Source organism: Balaenoptera acutorostrata, chromosome 7 (genome assembly GCF_949987535.1).
Source record: "Balaenoptera acutorostrata chromosome 7, mBalAcu1.1, whole genome shotgun sequence".
Lineage (NCBI taxonomy): Eukaryota > Metazoa > Chordata > Mammalia > Artiodactyla > Balaenopteridae > Balaenoptera > Balaenoptera acutorostrata.
Genome location: NC_080070.1, coordinates 75,982,647 through 75,999,185, shown reverse-complemented (window position 1 = coordinate 75,999,185; position 16,539 = coordinate 75,982,647). Strand labels below are relative to the sequence as shown.

Genomic DNA, 16,539 nt, shown 5'->3' with positions numbered 1-16,539 from the left:
AACCACTTCAAGTGTAATTATTTACTTTACATAAATCCAGTTAGTACTCGTCATCATATGCATCTAGTGTCTTCCTCTTCCCTCTTCTCCCTCAAGTCCCTGGCCTAGACACCCTCAACTACAGCAAGGACTTTCCACCCTCTCCCCCAACCCCACACCAGGCACAGGTACCCACTTACCACAGCACAGATCACTATCTGGTTCCTATACTTCTGTGCAAAAAGCAGCTCCGCTTCTGTGAACAAAAAGCTGTGGTGACTTGACTCATTATTACAGAACTGTACTAAACCCTCTATGACTGGCCACATTATGAGGCACCGACATGATAACTTCTGAGGGACAGAAACAACCTGGAGACTTTAAACACCTTTGATTTCTCCTCAAAACTTCCCCCACTGCTAAGATTCTCACGGCAACTGTCTCTCAAAACGTATGAAGCAATCAGATGTGTAAGTTCCTGTTATTTAATTTTACTACTCACTTTTCCTTTTATAATCATCAACTCTCATTCCTTTTCAAGTATTTGTCTTGAATCTATCCCAAGGATCTACCCATCCCATTCTCCTATGCAATCAACATTCTCCACCTGTGGGCCTTCCCCTAGTTCAGCATCAGGATTATTTATATTGAGCAATGTTCATTGATGTGTGAAATAGAAAAAAACATACACATAAGACACAGCTCCTGCCTATAGGAGGTTTACAATTCAACTTTAATGTATACTAATATTCCTTGATCTAAGCCTGAATTTTGCATTGTTTATAGAAGACTCCTTAACTGAATTTCTGACATGTAAAATCCAACATAACATGAAATAGCCCTCCTCATCCCAACCTTGCAAACTTTTTAGTCATCCTTTTAAGGCCCAGCTCAGTTATCACCCTCTCCATGAAAATATCCCCAGAACTCTACAAGCAGAACGAGTTTTTCCTTCCTTTGGGCTTCTATAACACCTCATTCACAGCCTTTATAAATCAAATGCCACGTTGTACTTTAATCGATTATATAGTCATTGTATTCCATTAAGTCTAAGATGCAAGTGACCATAAGAAAGAAAAAATATTCTGCTAATTAAACTATGACATGCCTTTGCTTATAAGGTGGATTTCAATTTCCAAGATGTTAAAATGTTAAAAAAAAAAAAAAGTATGTTTTAGAAGCAAAGAGATACGGTTATGTCTCCGCAACAGGTAATATATTCTGTGAGAGAGGCAAATTTGTCTCACTTCATCTTCAGTTTCTCAATGCCTATTACCATACTTGATACAGAGGAAAGGAACCAGCAAACCTGATGTTTTTACCTAATTCCTTAATACTTATTTCATGTCACCATTCTGTGTACTAAAGAGAGGTTCAACAACCTGTCTTTTGTATTAAGCAACTTCACTGCCATAGCCTTTCTCAAGACCACTGTGAATTAGTGGCTAAATTATTCCAACAACATCCTTTCCACTGGGCTCCTGATTTCTAACTTCTCCACACTTTTATCTATAGAGAAACGCTCTAACAATATCATTTGCAAAACTTTCCATTCAATCTCTTCCATCTACTAGATTCATGTCTTTCAAACTTATTATTATTTTGGCAGAATCTCTTCTTCAAACAAAATGTAAGCACACAGTCCAATAAACACACAACTTCTCTGGCTGAAGCAGGGGTGGCAGGCTGTCCACTGGGCATGCCCTGAGCTACTCTGTGAGACCACTATGCCTCTACGGAGCACACAGATGAGAGAACACAACTCCCTGTGTTAACTATAAGCTTCCACGCGAAGGCTCTACCCTTTTCATTCCAGGTTCAACTGCTTGGCTCAAGACATCCTCTCTCTTCACCTCTCTACCCTCAAAGTTTCAAATACCCACTTCCCAAACCAATCTTCACCTCAGAAAGCCCTCCCTGTTTACTGCAAACCACTGATCTCACTTGTCTTTGAGCTCTCCTAGTCATTTTCCATAGCTCAAAACCCAGCACTTAAGTATAAACTCTCATATGCAACTGCAGCAAGCCATATAATTGATTCATGTATGTAAGTCTTATCTCCCCAACGTAAGTATCCTTTTTAGACAGGTGAGTACTTTCAGAGCTTACATAGACAGTACGCAGCAGACATTTATGTCTTGCTATACTGAAACACACTGCTGCTTTTCCACCTGTACATACACCCCTCCCCATATCCTTAGCTGCACTTCACCAAAGCTTTCTGATATTCCTTTTATACAGATCTCTCTTCTACTTCTGATCTTTAACTCAAGCTAATACCCATATCGAAAACTACCCATTCTCCCACTTTACTACTTCACATTCTTCTAGCGGGCGAGAGTCGCCACGTAGAGATTTTTACCAGGTTGCCAACTTCCATATATAGTTTTCTTTACAATATCCAAAGCCTTTTTATACATATCATCTCATCTGACCTTTGCAGCTCTATGAGATAAAAAGGGAAGGAACTAATAGCACTATTTTACAAATGAAAAAAGGATTGAAGCTCCAATTATAATATGTTTGCCCAGGATGGCATAGCTAATGGAGAGCAGTACTCTAACAAAAATATAAGAGTTCTAATTCCTAATCCTGTTGTATTATATATTTTAAAACGTTATTTTCCCCTGCTGCCTCAACATCCCCATAAGCAGGCTGTAAGCACCCGGCCCAGGCAACCAGGTGCACCAGTGTGATAAGGGTTGCTCCTGCCACGACGAGGTTCCCTTCCTACCTTCCCCTGACTGTGACCAAGCAGCATTTAAACACACCAATGAAATCCCCTCACACACTGATCCCTCGATAAAGGCGCCTGCCCATGGATTCTTGCTCTCTCTGCTCCCCACCTGCTAGGTTGAGCCAGATCCCTTGGCATCACCTCCCATGTGTGCACCTCCCCTCTCAGTGCACACTGTCTCTCTAGGACCTGTGTGTATAATAAACTTTTTTTCCTGGGCCTCTCCTGTGTCTCCTCTCCTGGTTGCACCTGACTGATGATCACCTAAAAGAACACAAAATACCTGTGAACTAGGAAGCCTCTCAGAGTACATACATCTGCAGTAATAATAAACCTACTACTTGAACTACACCGCTGATCAAGCCCAGATAGTCCCTACTCCTAACTTTATTACCATACCTAAGGCAAAAAGAACTTCATATCGGAATTATTACTTTTTCTATTCAAAAGGGTCTCGGGCCTCAAATTTTTTTTAAAAGAGCCTATGTGCTAGATATTCTGAGTCAAAAAGAAAGACCTACTTGATTTGTTTACTCCACAGGATAAATCAACAAATTTGAAGCTCTGAGCGCTTCCCAGAGTTTGAACTCCATCAGGATACTGGATTTTCCAACTGCTCTCTAAGCCTACTGAAGAAAAAGTAATCACATTGTTCATACTAAAGTGTCATTATCAGAAATATGACTATGGTTAAAGAGCTACTGAGATAAAATATCCTAACTAAAAATTCAATGTTGGGCACTTTAGTGTATTTTTATAATACTAATGCTTTGGTAGTCACCTAACAGAAGTGCAAATGACATAGAAAAATAGCATCTAAGAGCACAATCAGTAAGTCTAACAAATAACGAAGAACAGAAATCTATTAATTTATGAATTAAAGTATTGCATTTATTTCTTAATAGAATTTATTTCAATTATACTGCCTTTGTAATAAGAAAAACGGTAAATGTGACCCTCAAATCTCCCCTCCACCCCCACCAAATCCCTACTTAGTCAATCATGTAAGTTTAACAAGACTTACAAGGAACTCTCACCACATGCTGGATGGAAGTACCCAGAATAGAACTACATACTCAAATATTCATAGAATCCTAAATTTTAGAATTAGAAGACTCACAGATTATCTAATCAAACCTTCTATACAACACAGGAAATTCTATATTTTAGTGTCTCTGATAGATGGACACCCAGCATCTAACAACAGGAAGATCACTACTTCATGAAACAAACCATTCCATTACCGCACAGCATTAGCTCATGTGTGTGTACATATACTTACTGTATTGGTTTCCCAGGGCCAAAACATAACAGAACTTTATTAAAAAACAAAAACAACAAAAAATAGCTCTTCACATATCCAAAGAAGCTGTCACACTTTCTCTTATTTTCTTTTAATAACAACCCCCCTCTCTCTGATTATTGCTAGTGTGAAATGTTTTCCCCACGTTTCATCCTGGGAAGCCTTCTTCATATGCTCGCCAGTTTGTCACTGTCCCATTTAAAATGTGCCACACCCAGTATTGTACACAGTATTGCAGAAATGGTCTGACAAGCATAAAGTACAGGAGCTTTACTCTCCTCTTAGTTCATATTAAGCCAATAAATCCCAAATCATCTTCACATGTCCTGCTGCCAAACCATGTTTTCCATCTTGTAGGTGAACAATCCTGCCCCCCACCCCTCAACTTTAAATAGAGGATCTTACCTGTTATATTTATGTTGCTAATTCTGGCCCAGCATTCTGGTCTATTAAGATCACTGGGCATCTCAATTCTATGCCCTATCATAATTATTAGCAACATCTCCCGGCTTTGTCTCATCTTTGAATTCAGTAAATAGGTCATCCTTCAGTATAAAATTTGAAAAAAATGTTCAACAGGACTGTATCAAGGATAGAACCCTATGCCATAATACCAGAGACCTCTACTGAGGTAGACAATCAACATTTTTCATATAATAGAGCAACCAGGTATGAGCCTTTAAAGAAATCATGACTATCAAGGCTGAAATCAAGATACATTGTACTGACGTTACTTTGTATACTCATCTGGAAACTCTAAAGAAAGAATTTAAGAACCTCGTTCCTTAGTGAACCCATACTGGTTCCCAATGATCCCTGAATTCTTTTAAATGCTCAGAGGCCAACTACTCCATAATTCATTCAAGGACTTTGCTAAGGACGGTTATCAAGCTCATTTGTCTGTAGTGTGGCATGTTTTCAAAAAGTGATGTGCTTATTCATACTCAATTCTTCCATGCTGCATAATTTTTAAGTTACTGATATGGCCTGAAATGAAACCTGAAAGTTCCTTCTGACTTTAGGATAGCATTCGTCTAGATCATCCTGACTTCCAAAGAGCAACTAAACGTCCCCTACCTCCTCACTTCCCTTGAATAAATATCTCAGAGTGAGTTACAGCTCTAGTCATTTCAGCTGGAACTGCATTTTCCTCGCTGGGTAACAGAAGCAGAGTGGAGGAGTTCTGCCTTTTCTTGATATTACACCATTTTGCTCAAACAACGAGCATCTCTTTCTTTGATTTAAAGCCTTGTAAGTTGTTCGAAAGAATTTTAAAAGCCTGACTTTATTATGAGCTTCTGTTTAACTGACATTATTCTTAAAACGTCATGTTGCCTTTTGTTTTCATCCTTAATCCTATGCCCCTCCTCCTATCTTCCACATCCACTATTTTGAAATCTGAGTTTAACATGGGGGTCTCCATGCAGCCACGCTAGTTTCTTTCACTACTTTCTATCATAATTGTCTGTCAGTGCCACATTGTCAGGGCTAGTAGAAACCTTAACTGCATAGTCAGCATTTCAATTTTCAAAACTGCTTACCCTTTAAGGGATTCAAGTATACATCAGATACAAAAGGGTGAAAAATAGCCTGTATCTGTAGACTTATCCTTCTACCTTACGTCTTGTGAACACCTTCCATCTTGTAGGTGAACAATCCTGCCCCCCACCCCTCAACTTTAAATAGAGGATCTTACCTGTTATATTGATGTTGCTAATTCTGGCCCAGCATTCTGGTCTTGGAATCAGAGATGACTTTACACCATGGCTCTACCACTTACTGGAGGGCAAATTTTTTCTTTTTTTTAAAAAAAATTTTATTAGAGTATAGCTGATTTACAATGTTGTGTTAGTTTCAGGTGTACAACAAGGTGAATCAGTTATACATATACATACATCCACTCTTTTTTAGATTCTTTACCCATATAGGCCATTACAGAATATTGAGTAGAGTTCCCTGTGCTATAGAGTAGGTCCTTATTAGTTATCTATTTTATACATAGTAGTGTGTATATGTCAATCCTAATCTCCCAATTTATTCTGCCCCGCTTCCCTTTACCCCCTGGTAACCATAAGTTTGTTTTCTACATCTGCAACTCTATTTCTGTTTTGTAGATAAGTTCGTTTGTACCCTTTTTTTAGATTCCACATATAAGCAAAGTTCAGTGAGGCTATCTGTAAAACAGGCACAGTAATCCCAAGGATACTGTAGGATATACTGAGATAGTATAAATACCTGGCCCAGCACATAACACACTCTAGGAAAACAATAAATGTTTGTTTTCTTCCTCGAATCTCATTTGAAAAAATCCATTTCTAACTACTGTTTGGGAAAAGATGCAGTATATCTCAACAGCCCTAGAACTTGCTTACCTACATACAGAATTTACTAATCTCTTCAAGTTCTGAATTTGCTCTTTCAAAAAGGACAAAATTATACCACTGAGATTTCACCATTAAATTCAATAACAAGGAGGCAGACAGAATTGTGTTTTCCACCAATATTATATTCAATATATTAACGCTGAATATCCAGGAATAACAGACACAGTCTATCTGGGAGAAGACAACTCAAGCTGGATACTCTCCCTCTCTGATCCCTAAACCTCAGCTATAGTTACTCATTACCTAGCAAAAGATTTGGATAACAAAGGCAGAAATACAGGAGAAAGACAACTGGAGCAGAAGCCAGGATTCTAGTCCTCACTTTGCCACAAAGTACAAGTCGTTCAACCTTTCTGGGCTTCAGTTTCTTTAGTTCTAAACTACCACTAAGGGATGAGGGAGGGGGAAGGATGCTCATGTAACTTAACTAAGTTACCTTAGTTAACTACAATTTCAGTAAGTCTTTACCTCACCACACACACTTATATAAGTAATAGGTTTCCTTTGCCACAGTTTGCTCATTCACTAGGTAACAAAATGACAAGCATAAGAACATACAATCTTATCTCATACCTAGATCAGAAGGGTACAGGACAGCCCACATATACATAGGCATATGGTCTGGTATCAGGCCAGGTTCCCCCTTTTACTGTCAATCCGTACTATGTCATCCCCAAGTACCTAATGTAGCACTGCAGAACCTCTGACCCATATTTCTCCTTTCACTTATAACAGTAAAAACACAAAATTCCTTTATAGACTTTAGCAGCAATAACAAAAGGCTACAACTGGTGAGCAATAATCTCAAAGATCCTTTCAAACTAAAATTCTCTCATTTTTTAAATCTGTGTTATTTGTGCAAGATCTATGTAGAGCAAATTTTCTCTATCTTCCTTCTTGATCAAGCTTCCTTTCTTCCTCTTCAACTTGCTTTTATGCCTGCTCCAATATTTCTTAAGTATTACTTGTTATATATTCCTTAATTTAGATTTGAAAAGCAGATGATTAACACTCTGTTTTCCTTCACTCTCTTATCCTGAAATCCCTCCCAAAGATGCCCTTTTAAAAAATTAATGTGTCTCTACAATGAGTACTTTATCTTCCAAGAAAAAACTTAAAACTACGCAACAATATTGTTATGTCATCATCAACAAATCTTAAAGATCATGCTGTACATTTTCTAATGGGTAAAACCAACTTGGTAGTTCAGAACCCAAATCTTGTACAGGGCACAAGATATAAGTTCCTTATGATGAATTCCAATCTATAACAAAGAGCAGTAGAAGATTTTACAGGAAGAAAATTACAGGAGTAAATGTGACTTCTCTGAAAAAAGAAATAACCAAACACAGGAGACATATGCATATGTATACACACAAATAGACGTGTATATGTTTATATATGTACATATACATATGTGTATATATGTGTATAACATATATGTATATGTTATTTTAAGATGCCTACTAGAGAAATCCAAATTAATACAACATATGGCAAAGGAAAACCATATTTGTATTAAACTTCTAGTCAATTTTCTACTTTTAGTAGCTCTGGAAAAAAGTTTGGTGCAAGAGGTTGATTGTACTGGATTAAATTAGGTTTTTAAATTAAATATAAATGTCAACTACTTCCTTTGGTCTCCATTTTCACCAATAATGAAGAACTGGCTCTCCCATTCCTGGTTCTGTTAATCCCCAAAGAAGGAAAGGAAGGTAAGAGAGAAAGTTCTTGAAGAACCAGCAACATCTTCTCAAGTCTGAACTACCTTTATGTAAGAATTTGCACAGGAATGTTAATTTCCACTAAAACTGACAAAGAAATATCCATCCATCCAGCAAGAACATGATCTGTTACCATATGTGATTAGGGCCAAAAATAAACCAAACTGCTGGCCAATGCAAGTTAAAATTTAGAAACCAATGGTCCCTACATATTCGAAATCCTTTAACTAAAGAGAAATAACTCCTAAAGTTCACTTTAACTACGGCACTTTGGCTAACAGAATACATCGTGAAAACAGGTAGTTCTTTTTGAGGAAAACATCATCCCTTCTCCTCACTTAGTTAAAACAAAGGATGTTCTTAAGCCAGCAGCATGATTAGTTATTACCTTTGCTCTTAACTTAAAATAGGATTTCTGCCTTTTCTTCAAACTCCGAATCCCAAAAAGGAAACAAACAATATGTAGCAGGAGTACACGTATTCAGTTCCTACTACAATTCTAACTAACTAAATGCTAGATGCTCAGCCTGGAACACAGGATTTCGAGCTGAGACCAAACCACAGAAACACATTATGCTGAATACATTCTCAAGGAAAGAGGTTCCCTGTAGGATGTCATTAACATTCTTATTTCATAAAATCAAGGATGAAGCGTCCCAGCTTCAAAAAAACTGGTTTCATTTGATTTACCTTGTATGATTTTTTTTTCCTTTTTCTGTCCATATCATCCAGAACCTTTCCTATACTTCCTGAAATAATATGAGGATGGATGGTGGAGAACTCTTAGCCCCTTGTTCTTGAGCTAGCCATTACATTCTGTCAAAGCTGATAATTTTTTCAAGCCCTGGTAATAGCTGTTATGAATATTTAGAGCAAAAATTTTCCCATAACTCAAACAATACCATTCTCCTGGAGGGGAACCAGGAAATAATCAAAAAGTACTAAAAAGTGAATGGGGACACAAAGTAAAAAATCTCAACTTCCAGGGCTCATTTATAAAAGGGATATAGGCACTTGTTGCTCGCTCTCTCCCTTTCAGAGATGGTAAAGTACCTGGTGTACCACTCTCAATGTCTTAAAAGCTCAAAACCAAAAGAAATTAATGAAAACAGAGTTAATTCCTTAGCTTCATTAAAACCACTCCAGGGTGCTGCTCCCAATTCCAAATTGCTATCTTCTCCATCACCATTTATACCTTAATCCAGCAAACATTTGTCAAACACCTATTATGCCAGGAAGTAAAGTAAAATCTTCAAACAACCAGACCCAGATTAACTGCACAGAGTTGTTGAAATCGGGGTACATTTCTGGTCTTTGTAACATAGCTATCTTCTTAAACGATAGAGCATATGTATTAGAACATCAACAAAATTTAAAATCTTTGGTTTCAGGAGAAAAAAACCAACTACATAAAGTTCGAATTTCCTCATACACATAAGGGCCCCCCAAACCATATAAACTCTTTAAATAAAAAAATTATCCCTGAAAATGCAGGACTAAACACACCTATTGGGAGTGCTCAACACATAGCTAGTCAATATATATTTGTGCAATAAAAACTATAAATGGTACTTGCCAGAGAAATCCACCCTCTGAGGCACTTACGAACTAGGCTCAAAATCCATCACTTCCGAATTTTGCCGTATAGTTCATTGCGGACGACTTGATCCTTGGTTCTCAAACTTAAATGAGATTTACAATCACCTGGACAGTTTGTTTGAAAGGCAGATTCCTTGACCACACCCCCCAAAAACTACAGTTCCAGCAAATGGATCCTGCATTTACCATAATGTATCATTCAAGTGAATCTGAGGCGGTCAGAAGATGACACTCTCAGTTACACCGGCTTACCCTCACAACAGGCAAAGGAAAAACTCTGGGTCATAATTGATGTCAATTAAAGAACAGAAAAACTATTTCTAACCTAAATTATAAATTATTCAATTCTCTTCATAATTCACTAACTAATGCTTAAAAGGCAAGATGAAATATAAATGAAATAAATTTTGCTTTGACAATACAAATTGTCATTCAACCCACCCAAAACAGACATTTTTCTGAAATACTTAATTTATTGTCAGTGTTTAGAAAAAGAGTAGAAACAAAGCAAGGTAAGGACTGTAATCCACAGAAACACACATACAATTGTGCTATAATAGTCTTAGGGGAAAACGTACCACACTCAAAACGCTCTTTGACTATGCTACTGTGCTGTCAATACAAGAGCCACTATCCATGTGTGGCTATTTAAATTAAAATGAAAGAAAATCAAGTAAAATTAAAAATTCAGTTCCTCTGTTGCATTAGTCACAATTTAAGTGCTCAATAACCACACGTGGCTAGTGGCTAACATACGGGATAGAACAAATATAGATCATTTCCATCATCACAGAAAATTCTGTTGGATACCTCTGGTTTAGAATCAACGGGTATCTAAATAAAACAAGTTACCTCTGTTCTTCTTAATCAGAGAGCTCTATTTGACAACTTCCAAATTTTAAATATATACATCTACTTTAGGTAGTAACTGTAAAACAAGAACCCTAGCATAATTTATCTGAAAGTTGTTTCAAGAAAGGTCATTCAAAAGTGATATGCTTATTCATTTCAGATTATCAAAACAGAAATAATTTAACTAAAGAGGTCTTAAAGTATCAAAGACACCAAAACCACAACTAGGTTTTCATAATCAAATGAAAAGTATTTAATTACTAGAAAACAAAAGGCATTAGATGAAAAAAGACTGGTCCAAAATGATTAAAATACTTAATAAGACTGGTTTTCCAAATACTTCAGAAGTATCTATTTACATGCATTAACAAATAACTGCTTTATAACTGATTTTAAAACGACCTTACTACAACAAATTCAAACTATTGACAGTTTACTGTTTTTAATTGCCTTCCACCAACTTCACACTAAAAACACCTATAAATAACATAACCATCACAGATTTTACTTAAATATAATTTTATAAGTGAAGGACTATTCACTCAAATCCTGGTTTTAGCAGAAAAGCAGACATAAAAGTTAATGAAACAATTTGCAACTCAAAATTATCTCTCTCAACTGCATCAATATCTAGTTTAAAACAACACCGTGTAATAAAACGCAAAAGCAAGGGCAACAAGATGCGGAAGCATGAGGAGTAACATACAGTAGCATTAAAACTGTAACAGACTCATAACTGTATTATTTCAGCTTTAAACCTACTTTCCCTTAAAGAAAATATAAACATCATTTTGACTAGGGTTCTTTCAGAAAAGTTCAAGTGTACACAAATTTGGTCTCTGAATTACAAAAAATTATGATTCTAATCAGAACGTTTTGCTCCACAGAAGAATAATTTTATAGAACTCTCCAACGAATTTAACACATAAAACCTAATGCTGAATAGTATGAATGTGAATGGGTCACAGTGATGATTACAGAGTCACGGTACTGAGTGTAATACTCCCGGGTATTTTAGTTTCCTTATGATTATCTGTTTACCTCAGAGGTTTACATCAAATCTGAGTTAGCAAGGAAAAACAATAACCAACCGTTAACAACCAGAGAGAAAAGATTGCAGTTGACATACCTGCAACACTGGTGATTGTAACTGGAACTCCTTGCACTTGAACGCCCGCAGCACCCAGGTTGGCAACACTCACTGTCTGAAGATTAGGCACTGATGCAAGCTGGGCAGTATTCAAAGTTATTGGGGCGCCAGCAACAGCCACGGGAGCAATCTGAGCAAGAGTTGTGCCACCGCTTGAAGACACTGGGGTGATGGTTAATTGTTGGGATAACCCAGCATTCTGAACTTGCAAATTTGAAAGACTCTGAATATTCTGAACCTGCACAGTTTGCCAGCTGATTTGCCCTGAAGGTGTTAAAGTTGGAGCCCTGATAAGCACCTGAGTCGGATTTACTGCTTGAAGTTGAACATTCTGCAAAGGCTGCTGCTGGATGGTCTGAATCGTCTGCCCGGACTGGAGTTGAAATGACTGTGGTGGAATAGCCTGAATTATCTGTTGCTGAGGCTGTTGAATCTGGATCTGTTGCAAGATAGGCTGGCCTACAATTTGCACCTGCTGAAGAGAATTTGATTGATCCTGTGTATTCTGTATTCCATTAGACTGAAGCTGACTGGAGCTCTGGGCTTCAGACTCAGTAGCAGCAGGTGTTTGAGAATCTTCGATGGTGCGTTCAGAACTACTGGCTGATGTGCTTGCATACTGGCCCGTATCTGCTGAGCTCACTAACGTGTCACTGCTGCTCAGAGATGTTGATGCAGTGGTTGTGCAGGCAGTGGAGGAGGAGGGCGATTCTGGCATAGTACTGGCAGAAGCAGTGGTGGTGGGTGTGGGAACTAACTGACTCCCATTGGAAGTCCCGCCATCAGTAGTAGGAGCAGACTGGCCGACCTGCCCAGTCCCTCCTCCAGCGGCCACACTGTTTATCACTGGCAAAGCTAAAGTCACTCCTCCAATGTTAATTGGTAGGGTTGTTACAACTTGAGCCTGAGTACCAGGAAGGGTCTGTAACTGCAGTGGTATTGAGACACCAGGTCTAATTTGGACTGGAACTGTCTGATTTGCCAGGTTTTGAGCAAGAATATTCCCAGAAGCTGTCCTGTTAGCAGCTGTGAGTATAGCTTGATTATTACCTGCAGAAATGAGCTGAATTTGACCCTGCAAATCCTGTAGAGATGAACTACTAGTTGGATTGATTTGAATTTGCTGGCCTTCCACTGTTTGAAGTTGTGGAATCACTTGGTACTGTACACTACCACTTGGATTTTGTACTTGTATGACTTGAAACTGACCAGGGGAGGAAGAATTACCTGATTTAGTTTTTGTGGGAGATGCACTCCCGTTATTACTGCTGGAAGAACTAGATGAACTAGAAGCTGGTTGAGAAACGTTATTTTCTTTTGAAGCGGGAGGAGTGGAGGCAACAAGTTGCCAAGCGTTTCCAGCAAGTTGTGTTGTTACCAGTTCTAGCTGTTGTGGTTGATTTTGAAGTTGCACCAATCCTTGGCTTGGGTCTATAATGATTTGTTGTTGTCCAGTTGCTTGATTTTCACCAGGAGTCCCTATTTTGCTGCAAGTAGCTGCCAGTAAAGCCAGAGGAGAGGGCTGAGAGTCCTACCCAAAATGGGATGGTAAAGGAAAGGGGGGAAAAAAAAAGTGGGCGGATTTAGTGACGGCCAGTAGCTGGGAGGAGTTTATTTATTTATTTATTTATTTTGACAGCTCTACGTTTCAGAACTTACTCAGGAAGTGGCAAAAATCAAAATAAATATTAACAAAAGCAATAAGATATAGGAATAAGGAAGCAGATCCCGCACTATAAAGTTTAAATAAAAGGACATTTCTAACAAACTTTCTTGAAGTGTTATTTTCCTAAACTCAAAATGCCCTTGGGAGAATACACACCTTTTTCTTACAGTCTGAGTTCGTTCCTGGTGTAATTTTAAACAGCGATATCCCAAACATGTGAAATCTTTATGAATTTACAATTTAACTTCCTCACTCTCAGAAAGATGCTTTGAGTGGATAAACATTTTTATTCTGTTCTTCACTTCTGGGCATTTAAAGGGCATAACTCCCCTTTCCCCTTATGTTTCGTGATGAATTTTTTTTTTTATATGTTTGCTTTTACCTGGGAGCCTGAGGTTTTGGGTTTTTTATTGTTATTCTCTGGCTCAGAGGTTTTCCCTCCTTCTGTAGCCATCGCCGCTGCCGCTGCCGCCGCCGCCGCCGCCGCCTCCTCCTCCTCCTCCTTCTTCTGATCTGCAACAAACACCCCCAAACACGACAACAGGTTATTAGGATTATTATTATTCGCCTTCCCCCTCTCCTCTCCTCCCCCTTCCCCCGAACATTAATCTCCATAAACCCGCGATCCACGCACACCGGCAAGGGGTGGGGGAGAAGGAGGGAAGGGAGGAGGGGGATATCACAAAACGTGGTTTGAAACCCGACCCATCGGCTCCAGAGCAACACCCAGAAGGTTGTTCTCTCTCAGACATTAAGACAAAACACAACCCTCCTTCCCTCCCCCTGATTCCCTCCCTCCCTCTCCTCCTCCCCTTAAAGCATCTCAGCGGCCCCGGGGGAGGGGGGAGAACCGAGCAGGGTCTGGGGAGGGAGGGAGGGAGGGAGGCGGTGAAGGAGACCGAGGGGGGTGGAGAATACGTACCGCTCATCCCGCATTAACAGGACAAACCCTCAGACGGAGACACAGGGATAGAGGTGGGTGGGGGTGGGGGCGAGGCGGGAGGAGAGGCCGGTCCCGCCCGCCCGCGGTGGCTCGGAGGAGGCTGTAGCTGGCACAGGCTCTGCCTCTTTTTCCGCGAATGGCCGCCGCTGGGCTGTGGCGTAGCAGCTCCTCTCTCCGCCCGAGCCCTGCTGACTCGCCCTTGATTGACAGCGGCGGCGCGCCGCGCGGGCGGCGGCGCGGGCCGGAGGCGGGGCCAGGGCGGCGCGAGCCCTGCCGACTCCCCACCCCCCTCGGCCTCTCTCTGCCGGAGCCGCCGACTCTCCACCCCTTCCCCCAGCGGATTGGCCGCCGACCTGCCGGGGGCCGGGGCGCTGGGGCCGCCTTCTCTCCACCCCCTTTCTCAGGGTTATTCTTTCAGCAGCTTTTCTTTTCTTCCCGTGGCTACTCCGGCGCTCTTTCTCTCGGCGTTCTAGTTCAGGCGCACTGCCGGTAGGCCCTCCATACAGCCTAACTTGTTGTCTCAGGATATCCCGCCCCCTACTCATTTCCCAGCGCCCTCCCCTCAAAAGCCGGCTCCAGCATCCCTTGGAATTGCCACGAAAAAAAAAAGCAGGGCTCTCGTTCAAGGGAAGCGAGAGGAGCGGACGAGGCAGCGTCCGGGCCACCGACGACTCGGCGAACCCGGTGAACTGCCCGCTGCCCCCGCGCAGGGAGCATGGCTTTCCTGAGGCGCATCCGGACCCGGGCGCCCTTTTTCCCTGGTTCGGTCCCCATTGGTTGAGCGCCTAGGTGACGCGCGCTGAGTGGTGGGAGAAAGAGGGCGGGGCGCTGCCGCAAAGGCTGTCGGCCCTTGTAGTTTGCTGTGGCCGCAGCGGCCCCTCCAAGGCACCGCCTTCCCTCCCGCCCCCGACCGAGGCCTGGCAGCCGAACGGAAAGCTGCCCGAGGGGGCGGTGGCGGCAGGGCGTGTCCGGGGCCGAGTGGGAGTTGAACTGAGCGAGGGGGAGGGGGAATGGGTGTTGTTTGCCTGGGCCTATCCGCCGCGCAGAGCTGCCCAAACCACCTCTACCACCGCCTCCTCTGCTCCAAGCCGCTCCCCGCAGGGCGAGCTCACACCCTGAGCGCTCGGCGATTGAGCGGGTGGCGGCGTGGGGAGGCGGGGTTTGCTGTCCTCCGGGTTTGAATGAACCCGGCTTCTTGGAGCGGCGCCTTCGCCTTTCCTTTCTTTGCTCACCTCCCTCCCTCAGGCCCCGTGTTTCAGATCCGAGGCCTGCTTTCCCTCAGAGAAAGATCTTCCATTTTATTTTTTGTCTCTGGCTGGCTGCTGGAGCAGAGCAATGACCCGCCCTCTAAGGTTGCGTTGGGTTTTGCCGAATAGCCCGCGTGCTTGTCGGACTTCTCACTCTATGGGTCTCATAAGATTCTCGAGTGGAAGAAAAGCGCAGCTCCATTTGGGCCAGCCCTGATCACGGTTCAGCATAAGCTTCTGGGCAGGTGGAATTCACATCTGGCTGCACAAAGCACTTGAACAATCTCCTGACCCAGCTTTCCTCCAAAGTCCTGAAGTCAGGATGATGCCATGCAATGTAATAATCGCCTGATTAAACGTACCAAAGGTGGAAGTGAATTGCTAATGTAAACACTGGCCTTGGGGACTAGGCGCCCTTACACACCGAGGCTCACAGCCATCCGCTCCCTTTTTACATGGGCTCCACACACAGCCTTGAGCGTTTTTCTCTCATGCCGGAGGCCTTACATGCTGCAAGGGTGAGGAGGTCCCAGGTGCTGCATTTGACTGGCATTTCCTTTGCTTGTTAAAGTAATTGCAATATTGGCTGATGACAAAGCCAGCAGTGCAGCAAGACAAAGCAATTCGAATAAAGAATTAAATAGTATTGTCTACCCCTTAAAAAATGAGCCTAAGATCCGTAATAACCTGCTTTTTCCCCATCATATACAATATAGAAAGCTCAAAAGAGCTTCTTGCATTTACAGATATACTGTCTATCCTCCAGTCCTTCCCCCCCCCCCCCAGTTCACTATGATGAATGAAGGAAGACATTTTGCAGTCTCATGAATTGGGGCATTCCTTGTAGTTTTTCTTATCTTACAAAACCTGCCTCAGAGGGGCAATGTCACTGGCTCTGAACATGGGTTAAAAAAAGAACGTGTATCCATTCAGTGTGGATCTAAAAAGTGTCCTA

General features: G+C 41.4%; 1 protein-coding gene across 4 annotated transcripts in view; it reads right to left on the bottom strand.

Annotated features, from left to right (window-relative positions):
- The window catches only part of SP4 (Sp4 transcription factor), a 73,945-nt gene extending 59,066 nt beyond the window's left edge, over nucleotides 1-14,879 (bottom strand). The window contains exons 1-3 of one of the 4 annotated variants that reach the window (XM_057550456.1): nucleotides 14,317-14,879; nucleotides 13,777-13,907; nucleotides 11,708-13,259 (exon numbers count right to left, since the gene is read on the bottom strand). In XM_057550456.1, the coding sequence (XP_057406439.1) occupies nucleotides 11,708-13,259; nucleotides 13,777-13,907; nucleotides 14,317-14,323 (1,690 nt within the window). In that variant the 5' untranslated portion in view covers nucleotides 14,324-14,879. The remainder of the gene's footprint in view (nucleotides 1-11,707; nucleotides 13,260-13,776; nucleotides 13,908-14,316) is intronic. The other 3 variants (XM_057550454.1, XM_057550453.1, XM_057550452.1) reach the window with 3 other exon arrangements.
- Between the last annotated feature and the right edge of the window lie 1,660 nt (nucleotides 14,880-16,539).